Genomic DNA, 13,810 nt, shown 5'->3' with positions numbered 1-13,810 from the left:
AGGGAGAACGTATAAACTCCGTACAGACAGCACCCGTAGTCGGGATAGAATCCTGGTCTACTGTGCTGCATTCCCTGTAAGGTAGCAACTCTACCGCTGTGCCACCGTGATTTTATGTGCTACTCCTAAAGCAAATTAAATAAGTATGCATCTTCTGATTGATTTATATTCTTTGTCAGTGCAAAGTTCGAACAGTGTATTAAAAAACAAGGCCTTCAAGATGCCCATGTGGTGTTTTTAAACAGAAATATTCTCAGCTCCATTGCATTCTCAAGTTTGCAGAAGGCAGCACGGTAGCGGAACAGACTTCAAACAGTGATGAGATGGAGTATGGAAGGGAGAGAGTTTAGTAACATGGTGGCAAGACAACATAGAAACATAGAACATAGAAATTAGGTGCAGGAGTAGGCCATTCGGCCCTTCGAGCCTGCACTGCCATTCAATATGATCATGGCTGATCATCCGACTCAGTATCCCGTACCTGCCTTCTCTCCATACCCTCTGATCCCCTTAGCCACAAGGGCCACATCTAACTCCCTCTTAAATATAGCCAATGAACTGGCCTCGACTACCCTCTGTGGCAGAGAGTTCCAGAGATTCACCACTCTCTGTGTGAAAAAAGTTCTTCTCATCTCGGTTTTAAAGGATTTCCCCCTTATCCTTAAACTGTGACCCCTTGTCCTGGACTTCCCCAACATCGGGAGCAATCTTCCTGCATCTAGCCTGTCCAACCCCTTAAGAATTTTGTAAGTTTCTATAAGATCCCCTCTCAATCTCCTAAATTCTAGAGAGTATAAACCAAGTCTATCCAGTCTTTCTTCATAAGACAGTCCTGACATCCCAGGAATCAGTCTGGTGAACCTTCTCTGCACTCCCTCTATGGCAATAATGTCCTTCCTCAGATTTGGAGACCAAAACTGTACGCAATACTCCAGGTGTGGTCTCACAACAACCTCCCCTCAATGTCAGCAAGCTGAAGCAGCTAGTTATTGACCAGGAAACGAGGTGCGTCTGTCTATATTCCCTGCCTGCATCAATGCAGCAAAGTGCAGAGGATTGAGAGCTCCCTGGGTGTAAATATCACCAAAGTCATGTCCTGGACCAACCACATTGCAACTCTAGCCAACAAAGCACACCAACGCCAAGGAAGTCTGACACGTCTCCAGCCACTCTTACTGACTTCTACAGATGCTCTGTAGAAAGCAAACTGTCACCATGCATCACAACTTGGTTTGGCAACAGCCCAGGATTGAAATAAATTGCAGAGGGTGGTAGATGTAGCCCAGTCTATCACACAGACCATGGACTCGTTCCAACCATTAAAACACTGTAACTATATTCTGCACTCTGGTATGTTTCTCTTTGCAATACCTGTACTTGATTCTGGCTGGATGGTACTCATGGCTAATCATGATCTGATTTGACTGGATAGCACACAAACAAAAGCCCCACTGTATCTTAGTACACGTGACAATAATAAACCAATCCTAATATCTAACGTGTAGCACTCTCTAAAATGCTTTATTTTATGTCATAGATTTTAGAATTTAGTGAATCAGCGACACTGCCCATCGATCACCCGTTCACACTAGTTCTATGTTATCCCACTTTCTCATCTACTCCCTACACACTACGGGCAATTTACAGGGGGCCAATTAACCCACGAACCCGCGCTACTTTGGGAAATCGGAGCACCCGGAGGAAAGCCACACGGTCACAGGGGGAAGGGCAGTATCGAACCCGGGTCTCTGGCGCTATGAGGCAGCAGCTCAACCTGGTCAACGCTTCATTATATTCACACAACTCCATTTCAACAAAGATATATTTTGACTAGATTTTTAAAAACATTTAATTCCACGCAATTTATCTTTTCCCAGAGAGAGCACAATTCTGATTTTAGACACCTCTTGACAATTAGCGAGCTTTCAATGTACACCAACAATAAATATCAAGAAGTATGTAAAACGGGCCAAAACATTACTTCGTATCTGCTTCTGTCAGGAGCAATGGGTGCAGCATTGTAATCCGACCTTGTTCTCCAACATGCGACCCAGCAGAACCGAAACATGTAGCTTATGTGCAAGAGAAAAAGGGGGCGTAGATTGAGAAACTATTCATCCCTGAGCTTTCTCACAGTCAGCGCTGTGCAGCCTCAAATCCAGTTGGATGAAAATCGCTCCTACCTTCAAGAAGTCCCAGTTTTCTGGTGCTTTGAACCTGTTCCGCTTTCTTCTATTTCTTTGTTAAGAATGGCATAAATCATCAGCATCGTTCTATTCGACTGGGCCAGTCACCCAAAATGTTAATGGAACCAAGCACACAAGCTGTCACCTAACTAAACTGTTTAGGGTCCACGCAATACAAAAAGTACAAAAAAGCGATCAGGGATTAACTCTGTGTGCTAACCTTTGTGTTCTACTAGTGCTGCTGCCAGAATTCTGCTGAGCATGTGCTGAAGTAATTCTATCCTTTTGACATTCCAAAAAGACCAGTGTGATTACTAACTATTGTGACTCTTAAAGTGCAGTGAGCCATCGTAGTTCCGTCATGCCACTGTGTTGTGTGAAATGTTTAACACTACTATCTGTCACCATCTTTCTTTCTTTGTTCCTTTCCCACAAATGTATTTTTCTTTATTTTTAAACAAAGTTCTCACAACCCACTTGCTCTTAAACCAGGAGGCTGAGATCACTCAGCTTGTGGAGGTTTTTAAAGTCTTTATTGACCAGAATACTCAAAAAGAGTTCCCTTTCCAAATACCTTTCACTACGCCAAAAGCCAGCAAATTCTTATGTATAGTTAGAAAACAGAACCTGGAAGTGTACAGCACAGGAACAGGCCCTTCGGCCCACAATGTCCATGCCGAACATGATGCCAAGTTAAACTAATCTCTGCCTGCACATGATCCATATCCCTCCAATCCCTGTAGATCCATGTGCCTGTCTAAAAGCATCTTAATTATACCCATCGTATCTGCCTCCAGCACCCCTGGCAGCATTTTCCAGGCACCCAATGTGTTTCCTCAGTACAATTAATTCACCGAGGCTGTGTTTCTTGCTTCCATTACTTTATTCTTGCTGAAAGTGTAAGTAGATGGTAGTATTTTGTCCTCCCTCCCACCCTCTCCCCCCCCTCCTCCCAACCCCTCTTCCCCCTATTTTACCCTCTGCCCACTAACACAGCGCACCACCATTCAGTATTCAGTATTTACTTTACTTACATACACAGATGAAACGAAAAAATTGTTTCTCAATCAGTTCCCATCAGTGCAGTTAATAAAAACAGAATAAATACATACAGCTTTAAAAATTAAAAATTAAAATTACCATATCTAAAATAGGCCTAAATATTGAAATAAAAACGGACATTCAGACCGAACAGTGGCTTTGCATTGACAGGTGTCTGGCTGTGAAAGTATGGGCGAGGTTAGATGTGTTGGTGTATGATGTATGGGGAGGGGACACAGTCCGTTAACCAGTCTTATTGCCTGTGGGAAGAAGCTGTGGAGCATCCTGCTGGTTTTGCAGCTGATGCTCCTGTACCTCTTCCCAGATGGCAGAATGGAGAAGATGTGGTGTGATGGGTGGTAGGGGTCCTTGATAATGGAGATGGCTCTGCTGATGCTCCGCTTCTGATAGATCTCCAACAGGAAAGGGAGTGGGGCACCAATAATCCTGCTGGCTGTCTTCACTATCCTGTTAAGTTGGTTTTGCTCATAAGCCTTACAGCTCCCAAACCAGGAAGTGATGTCGTAGGTCAATATACTCTCGATGGTTCCCCTGTAGAAGGTCCTTAGATGAACAGATTAACTGCCAGATCAAGGTCAGAATCGAACCTGGGGTTCTAGCCTCCCAGCACCAGAGACCTGGGTTTGATCCCGTTCTTGGGTGCTGTCTGTGTGTGGAGTTTGCACGTTCTCCCTGTGACCGCGTGGGTTTCCTCCGGGTGCCCCAGGTTTCCTCGCACATCCCAAAGACCTGCAGGTTTGTAGGTTAATAGGCTTCTGCAAATTGCCTCTAGTGTGTGGGACATAGAACTAGTGCAATGGTCGTGTGTGGACCGAACGGCCTGTTTCCACGCTGTATCTCTAAACTGAACTGTGAAGGGTGTGGATGAGAAAGTGGGATAACACAAAACTAGTGTGAATGGGTGACGTCTACACCCGGTGGTAGGGCCTGTATCTCTCAATCTGTCAAAGAGCAGCAAATGCACGTGACACAAACAAAACCATTCAGAGACAATTGTCCCTCTTCTTGTGCCTCATCCCAAATAGTCACTAAAGAAACCTTTGGCAGGATACCAAATAAAACAGCCATTGTCCACATGCACATACATGTATTCAATCTCTTTCTAAAATATACAAAGAGAAACAGGCTACAAAATGGCTTCATTCAAACTCCTAAATGTCCTTTGAATGTTTATCAATTGCATATTCATTCCCAGCAAAATAATATCTGGAGTATGATTAAGAACGTGCTTGCTTTGAAAATATCAATCACCGAAGGACGAAGATTACAGAGAATGCTAGACACTGCCCAGCCCATCACAGATACTGACCTCCCCACCATCTAAGGGATCTACAGGAGGCGCTGCCTCAAAAAGGCAGCCAGCATCATCAAAGACCCACACCACGGGCGACATGGTGGAACAGCAGTTGAGTTGCTGCCATTACAGCGCTTGAAGAGCTGGAAACCCGGGTTCCATCCCGACTACGGGTGCTGTCTATATGGAGTTTGTACGTTCTCCCCGTGACCGCGTGGGTTTTCTCTGAGATCTTGGGTTTCCTCCCACGCTCCAAAGACGTACGGGTTTGTAGGTAACTTGGCTTGGTATAAGTGTATATTGTCCCTAGTGTGTGGGGTAGTGTTAATGTGCGGGGATCACTGGTCGGTGTGGACTCGGTGGGCCGAAGGGCCTCTGGGCTGTATCTCTAAACTAAACTCTGGGCACACTCTGCCATTGGGAAGAAGATGCACGAGTCTGACAACCATAACCTCCAGGTTCAGGAACAGCTTCTTCCCTGCAACCATCAGGTTCTTGAACACTACAAACACCAACTAAACTATGAACTACGAGCGGCCCTGGTTGCACTAGGATCTTTGTTTTTTTGGATGAATATTGTTATTTTTGACGAAGGGTCTCGACCTGAATCGTTACCCATTCCTTTTCTCCAGAGATGCTGCCCGACCTACTGAGCTAGTCCAGCATTTTGTGCCTATTTTTAATAATTCATTAAACTTTGGTTGTGCTACGGACTTTGGGCTTTTTTGACTATTTTAAAAAATGTTTTAAAACGTTTTTTTGTTTATTGAATTTTTTGTTTGTTTATTGGATTTACTGAGTACACCCGATGTCCCAGTGTGAGACTACATGTTACCCATTCACACTAGTTCTGGGCCTGTAAACACAATGCAGGCCTGTGTGTAGGTAGGAACTGCAGATGCTGGTTTAAACCGAAGATAGACACAAAAAGCTGGAGTCACTCAGCGGGTCAGACAGCATCTCTGAAGAAAAGGAATAGGTGACATTTTGGTTCGAGATCCTTCTTCAGACTGAGAGTCAGGGGAAAGGGAAACGAGAGAATAGAAGGTGATATAGAGAGATAAAGAACAAATGAATGGAAGATATGCAAAAAAGTAACGATGAGAAAGGAAACAGGCCATTGTTTACTGTGAGCTAGGTAGAATATGTTACTGACAATGAGACTCAACAAGATGACTTTGAAGCTGGTGGGACTAGGGTGGGGGAGGGATGGAGAGAGAAGGGATAATGACTTGGGTGAGGGAGGGACACAATACAGTATAGTGTTTACAGGCCTGTGTTGCTGCTGCAAGTAAGAATTTCACTGCTCTGTTTTCGGTACACAAGACAATGAAACACTCTCGACTCTCAACCAGAACCATATGAAGTCCCTGGTAAGTATGCTGTGTGATCTGGGCAGGAGGAGGTAGCAGGGTGGGTGTAAGGCAGCCACTCTGCCCAATGCTGACTGACCCCAGCAATGACCCAGATGCTCCTATATTATAACAGCGACGTCACTGACATTTGCTGATTCAGGGAGACATCATGCTGACATAACCACTTACTCCACACAGGAAGCAAGTATCTGTTCATTTTAAAGTCTCTGGGATCCTGCACTCAACATTATCAAGATCAATACTAACTTTATTGACATTTAAAAAAAAATACAGAACTCACATTTAATTCTCGGGTTGGAAAAGATATATTGGTCATTTATTGCATGCACTGAAGAGAGCAATTTTGAAGTGGATGCTCCTGTGGGATCGGCCGTGATTGGAGACTGCAGATACATTGGATTGTTTTAATCGGAGGCTGAGGGGAGACCTGATAGAAGTTTATAAAATTATGAGCAGCATAGATAAGGGAGACAGTCAGAATAGTAAGATTAAACGAGAACTTACCAGTTTGAAGTTTGATCTGTATTTTATGAGGAGTTACGATGAGGGATTACGTGAAGAAGCCCGTTCAGCCGCACGTGCGTCAATCTTCAATGCAGCGGTGTGAAATCACAGATAATAATAGTGACTGAAGTATGATAGTAAGATGAAAGAAGACTAGAACTACCAGATGATCTTAATGAGGGCTGGGAGCGGAGGGCACGTAATCCCTCATCGTAACTCCTCATAAAATAAAGATCAAACTTCAAACTGGTAATTTCTCGTTTAATCTTACTATTTTACTTCGGAGTCACGTGAGTGACTACGTGAAGATTTCAAAGCTCTGTGATTTCATGCCGTGAGAAACAAGTCTACACAACCACAACTGCCTCATTGACAAATGAGGGAAAACATTCATAATGCACACAGTCATGACATAGATTTAAACATGCTGATGCTGTTAAATAACCAATAACAATAGTCACATCTCTCATCCGGATGGAACCTATAACAGAACATAAATAAATTGAGAAATACCCTGGTCTGGCAACGGGTTATTATAACATGTTTGCAATTTTGTTTGTTTGACCACACTACAGCCGTTAGGATGTGGTCCAGCAGAACGTAATTAACACTTGCTGCTGCTGTTATAGCAGCCCTGGTGGCGTGAGATCCGGATCAGTATCTACTCCTGCATACCTCAACTCAGTTTTAACACCTGGCAAGATCTGAGCAGATAGGTTCTTATAATGTCTTTTGTAACTAACAATCATAGTTAGCTCAGAGTCTCAAAGGCTCTTGGTGACCTTGACGTATTGTTGTATATGTGTGTCCCCACATAATGAAAGGTCCCTGGTTATGATCTTGAGCTATTTTGAGACCTGATACCCCTACTGCTCTGCTTAAATTAATTATAACATAAAATACTATGCATATATTTGCAGATGTAATCATCCTCTCCTGTCACAATAATGTAGCGAGTGACCTGTTGCGCTAACCAGCGTCAGGAGGATAATTACCTAATGAGGTCCGATCAAAGCTAAGAATGTAGCTGGAACCCCCTGGTTAAAATAGTGTTACACAATGTCAATCTCCCATACTGCATTGTACTTGTCCTGGGAAACCTGTGTAACAGATATCCTTTACTAACTCGATATCCGAGGTGAACCCAACAACTTGGACCTCGTTAGCTGCAGTAATTCTGATGGAAAGCCCCTTGGCACAGTTGATGACCCTATAATTCAATATTGTCAAAGACCATTTAAATGAACTGCAATAACTCAGAATCTGTACCATTTTAATTATAACATGAGCATCAAATAAACGCTTCCCATCTCCTGAAGCTGCAAAGTACCGCTTTTCGGTACCATTCCAGCACTGTGAATACATACAAAAATAGGCATGACAACCCAAGCCATAAGCAGTCTATTGAGAATCTTTAGAACATATATTGATTTTATCATGCAACAGCTGATCTTTCAAGCCGCAGGCTGGACCAGCAAATTACGTTTAAATAGCCATATAATGTTGCATTATTATAATTCCCGACAAATCGGGAATCAACTGCATAGGCCAATTCCACAGCTGGAACCTAAAGCGACTCTTGATGACTCTATTTCAAGACCTGACTCATAAAGCAAATTGGAGGAAGACATAAAAGACCATTCCTCATGCTTGTAGCGAGAATGTATCTTTCGCCACTGTTATGCCACACATTTTTGCAACCTTTAAAAATTAGCATGAAAACAACATATCTATATTCGGAGTTGCATTGAATCAGAATTTCATAAATACTGCGTGGTCCAACACTCATTCTGTGTTGTCATTGATCTGTACTTAATGATACTCCAGTGGCAAATTAGATTATGTACCTTTTACAGGATCTTTCCCTGATTGCACCCTCGTGCTTATCATATGCCACATCTTAGTGTATCAACATGGTTGAGCATGCACCTATGCATATTCACTCAATCACTCTTTAACCCATAAATGTACTTAGGGTCTATAGATAGTTGATACCAATACTGAAGAGTTAATAACTCATGCAAATCTCCTGCACCTCCAACTAGAGTTGACATTCGCATGTTCTCACCTTAAGCCATAGCAACTTTTTTGCAATATCATGACATATTTATTGATCAACTACTGGAGCAATGCTGAATACTGTTTGTCCATCATAGTGGCTTTATTAGCTTCAGCTGGTAATAGCAAGTTGTATTATCAATGACCTTCATGACCCTTATTGTTTGTCATTAAGCATGCTGTCAGTTCTCAATCTTGCACAGCTGCATCACATCTATTACATTGCCAGTTAGTCTAATGAATAGAAACTGCTTTATAACCACAAGGCTGTTCCAGGTTTCTATTGATTCCAATCTGTTGCCCAGGGCGGAGTCACAGGCCAACTATCCATTTGATAACAACCTAATTTACTGGATAGGAGAAACCAATTCCTCAATTAGCTTGAGACTGAGTGGATTTTAGCCAAATACAACATTAAATATAATCCAGACAATACATCACAAGAGTTTTTGAACTCTGAGTAGTCCTTTGAATGATTTATTATTATCATACTGTTAAATTGCCTCATCATAACAATGCCTTCAAATATCTCTGATGATCATTGTACATGGAAAACCCTATGAAATCAGTTTGATCACCCTTCTTTCATAATGAACAGGCCACGTCTGCCATCAGTTCGAGTCTGCCCTGACGACAACTCTGGCCCGGTTCCGATAATTCTCACATGTCCCAAGACAACTCTTGCCATAATTCTGACCTTGCCTTGAAAGACAATTCCCCATATCTCCGAGCCTGTCTCGAAGGCAACCTGGCTAAAAGACTGGCCCTGGCTCAACAACACTCTTCTGGCCAAATTCCAACCTTCTTGGAATACTAGTATTGTCCAGTTACCTGGTTAAAATGCCTCTGAGTAGATGACAATGTCTCAATCATTTGTGTATTGCACAACCAATTGTAAATCTTACCAACTTGTTCGTGGTCACTTAGTTGTAGAGTAACTCTGGTCAGCTTTAATGCTGCTACCAGCTTCAGTGAACCGCTTCCTGCCGATGAAGCCGTGGGTGCGTTTCCCCTAAACTATGAATCCTTACTCGTCCTTTAGGTTTTGCCTGTGGAATAGGTCTTACCTGAATAGAAGATTCGGCGGGTGGCTCTAACGTCCCCTGATAGCGGTGTTCACTGCATTGTTGTAATGGCAACCTTGCTGCCAGGAATGTACCTCTGACATGTGCACTTCATCCCTTGAGGTATGCTCCACGCTATACCCTCAGCCTCGGCATCAGATTACTCAGAACTGCTGTAGAGACTCAGAACTGCTGTAGAGACTCAGAACTGCTGTAGTTTTGGGAGCAACAACAGCAGCAGGAGTTTAGCAAGAGATACGACTGATTGGCTCTAGCCCAAGTGGGAGGAGAGAAGTGAAAACATTTAAAGTACAGGTCAAGGACAGGCAGACTTGACTCAGAACTGCTGTAGCTTTGGGAGCAACAACAGCAGCAGGAGCTTAGCAAGAGATACGACTGATTGGCTCTAGCCCAAGTGGGAGGAGAGAAGTGAAAATAGTTTCAGTGCTGGGAAAACAGTTGAAAACTGAGGAATTTGGTTTGTAAATTGGTAAATCAGGCAATTTATCAGTCAATTTAAGCAAGACTGCTCTTAGCGAGCGGCAGTGAGTGAGCAGCCTTGTGAGGGAAGTGTGAGTCTTTGGCTCGAGAATCTTCGGAGACGAAAGAAGGAGATGTCAGGCAAGTTGATTCAGTGCGATGCTTGCAGTATGTGGGAGGTCAAGGACACCGCCGGTGCCTCTGGCTGCTACAAATGCGAGAAGTGCATCCAGGTAGAGCTCCTGAAGGGCCGTGTTGGGGAACTGGAGAAGCAAGTGGATGACCTCCGGTTCGTCCGAGAAACGGAGTCGTTCCTCGACAAGTCCTACAGTACGATTGTTACACCTAAGGTACTGGAAGAGAGAAGGTGGGAGACTGTGAGAACGGGAGGGAAGCATGGAATGCCAACGTCCCCGGGTGTTGTACCTCTTGTGAACAGGTTCACCCACTTAGAAGCTGTCGGGACAGAAGAGGTGTTTACACTGGGCGAAGGACTGGCTTGTGATGCTAATAGGGCTGTTGAGCCAAAACCAAAAAGGCCTAAGGCAAGCAACGCCATTGTAGTGGGAGACTCCATAGTGAGAGGTACGGACAGGGGTTTCTGCGGCAACAGACGGGATGCGAGGATGGTGTGCTGCCTTCCTGGTGCCAGGATCCAGGATGTCACAGACAGAGTGCAGAAAATCCTCAAGGGCGAAGGTGAACATCCGGAAGTGGTAGTGCATGTCGGCACAAACGATGTCGGAAAGAAGGGGATGAATATTCTGCAGCGTGACTTTAGAGAGCTCGGAAAAATGCTGAAAAGCAGGACCTCCAGGGTTGTTATCTCCGGTTTGCTTCCAGTTCCTCGTGCTGGCGAGAGCAGGAACAGGGAGATACGGGACCTGAACGTGTGGCTGAGGAACTGGTTCACGGGGCAGGGATTTAGATTCTTAGATCACTGGGATCTGTTTTGGGGTAAGGGGGAACTGTACAAAAGGGACGGATTGCATCTTAACAGGTGTGGGACCAGCATTCTGGCAGGCAGGTTTGCCACTGCTACACGGGTGGTTTTAAACTGAATAAGGGGGGTGGGGTGTCGAATGGGCTAGTGGAGGATGGAGTTAAAGGGAAAGGGTTTCTTAAATGTGTGAGCGTAGAGACAGAGGGGTGTAAAATGAGGGTAGAAGCAATAGGTAGCAAGGTGAAAAGTAAAAGTGGCAGGCCGGAAAATCCAGGGCAAAAATCAAAAAGGGCCACTTTTCAACAAAATTGTATAAGGGGTAAGAGTGTTGTAAAAACAAGCCTGAAGGCTTTGTGTCTCAATGCAAGGAGCATTCGTAATAAGGTGGATGAGTTGAATGTGCAGATAGCTATTAATGACTATGATATAGTTGGGATCACGGAGACATGGCTCCAGGGTGACCAAGGCTGGGAGCTGAACATCCAGGGATATTCAATATTCAGGAGGGATAGAGAGAAAGGAAAAGGAGGTGGGGTAGCGTTGCTGATTAGAGAGGAGATTAACGCAATGGAAAGGAAGGACATTAGTTTGCAGGATGTGGAATCGGTATGGATAGAGCTGCGAAACACTAAGGGGCAGAAAACGCTGGTGGGTGTTGTGTACAGGCCACCTAACAGTAGTAGTGAAGTTGGAGATGGTATCAAACAGGAAATTAGAAATGCGTGCGACAAAGGCAAAACCGTTATAATGGGTGACTTCAATCTACATATAGACATATAGATTGGGTGAATCAAATTGGCAGGGGTGCTGAGGAAGAGGATTTTTTGGAATGTATGCGGGATAGTTATCTAAATCAACATGTAGAGGAACCAACGAGAGAGCAGGCTATTTTAGACTGGGTATTGAGTAATGAGGAAGGGTTAGTTAGCAGTCTTGTTGTACGTGCCCCCTTGGGCAAGAGTGACCATAATATGGTTGAGTTCTTCATTAGGATGGAGAGTGACATTGTTAATTCAGAAACAATGGTTCTGAACTTAAAGAAAGGTAACTTTGAGGGTATGAGACGTGAATTGGCCAAGATTGACTGGCAATTAATTCTAAAAGGGTTGACGGTGGATATGCAATGGAAGACATTTAAAGACTGCATGGATGAACTACAAAAATTGTTCATCCCAGTTTGGCAAAAGAATAAATCAGGGAAGGTAGTGCATCCGTGGATAACAAGGGAAATCAGGGATAGTATCAAAGCGAAGGATGATGCGTACAAATTAGCCAGAAAAAGCAGCATACCGGAGGACTGGGAGAAATTCAGAGACCAGCAGAGGAGGACAAAGGGCTTAATTAGGAAAGGAAAAATAGATTATGAAAGAAAACTGGCAGGGAACATAAAAACTGACTGCAAAAGTTTTTATAGATATGTGAAAAGAAAGAGATTAGTTAAAACAAATGTAGGTCCCTTGCAGTCAGAAACAGGTGAGTTGATCACGGGGAACAAGGATATGGCGGACCAATTGAATAACTACTTTGGTTCCGTCTTCACTAAGGAAGACATAAATAATCTGCCGGAAATAACAGGGGACCGCGGGTCAAAGGAGATGGAGGAATTGAGTGAAATCCAGGTTAGCCGGGAAGTGGTGTTGGGTAAATTAAATGGATTAAAGGCCGATAAATCCCCAGGGCCAGATAGGCTGCATCCCAGAGTACTTAAGGAAGTAGCTCCAGAAATAGTGGATGCATTAGTAATAATCTTTCAAAACTCTTTAGATTCTGGAGTAGATCCTGAGGTTTGGCGGGTAGCAAACGTAACCCCACTTTTTAAGAAGGGAGGGAGAGAGAAAACGGGGAATTACAGACCAGTTAGTCTAACATCGGTAGTGGGGAAACTGCTAGAGTCAGTTATTAAAGATGGGATAGCAGCACATTTGGAAAGTGGTGAAATCATTGGACAAAGTCAGCATGGATTTACAAAAGGTAAATCATGTCTGACGAATCTTATAGAATTTTTCGAGGATGTAACTAGTAGCGTGGATAGGGGAGAACCAGTGGATGTGGTGTATCTGGACTCCAGAAGGCTTTCGACAAGGTCCCACATAAGAGATTAGTTTACAAACTTAAAGCACACGGCATTGGGGGTTCAGTATTGATGTGGATAGAGAACTGGCTGGCAAACAGGAAGCAAAGAGTAGGAGTAAACGGGTCCTTTTCACAATGGCAGGCAGTGACTAGTGGGGTACCGCAAGGCTCAGTGCTGGGACCCCAGCTATTTACAATATATATTAATGATCTGGATGAGGGAATTGAAGGCAATATCTCCAAGTTTGCGGATGACACTAAGCTGGGGGGCAGTGTTAGCTGTGAAGAGGATGCTAGGAGACTGCAAGGTGACTTGGATAGGCTGGGTGAGTGGGAAAATGTTTGGCAGATGCAGTATAATGTGGATAAATGTGAGGTTATCCATTTTGGTGGCAAAAACAGGAAAGCAGACTATTATCTAAATGGTGGCCGACTAGGAAAAGGGGAGATGCAGCGAGACCTGGGTGTCATGGTACACCAGTCATTGAAAGTGGGCATGCAGGTGCAGCAGGCAGTGAAGAAAGCGAATGGTATGTTAGCTTTCATAGCAAAAGGATTTGAGTATAGGAGCAGGGAGGTTCTACTGCAGTGTACAGGGTCTTGGTGAGACCACACCTGGAGTATTGCGTACAGTTTTGGTCTCCAAATCTGAGGAAGGACATTATTGCCATAGAGGGAGTGCAGAGAAGGTTCACCAGACTGATTCCTGGGATGTCAGGACTGTCTTATGAAGAAAGACTGGATAGACTTGGTTTATACTCTCTAGAATT

General features: G+C 43.9%; 1 protein-coding gene across 4 annotated transcripts in view; it reads right to left on the bottom strand.

Moving 5' to 3' along the window:
• hao2 (hydroxyacid oxidase 2) overlaps positions 1-2,430 on the bottom strand; it is a 53,132-nt gene extending 50,702 nt beyond the window's left edge. Inside the window, exon 1 of one of the 4 annotated variants that reach the window (XM_033033459.1) lies at positions 2,184-2,430. Coding sequence is in view for 3 of the 4 variants with exons in the window: in XM_033033461.1 (XP_032889352.1) it covers positions 1,982-2,019 (38 nt within the window). In the remaining variant the exon portion in view is untranslated. Of the gene's footprint in view, positions 1-1,981; positions 2,088-2,183 lie in introns of those variants that run through there. The other 3 variants (XM_033033461.1, XM_033033453.1, XM_033033452.1) reach the window with 3 other exon arrangements.
• Positions 2,431-13,810: the final 11,380 nt, after the last annotated feature.

This window comes from Amblyraja radiata, chromosome 14, assembly GCF_010909765.2.
Source record: "Amblyraja radiata isolate CabotCenter1 chromosome 14, sAmbRad1.1.pri, whole genome shotgun sequence".
Classification (NCBI taxonomy): domain Eukaryota; kingdom Metazoa; phylum Chordata; class Chondrichthyes; order Rajiformes; family Rajidae; genus Amblyraja; species Amblyraja radiata.
This window is presented reverse-complemented; position numbering and strand designations above follow the sequence as displayed.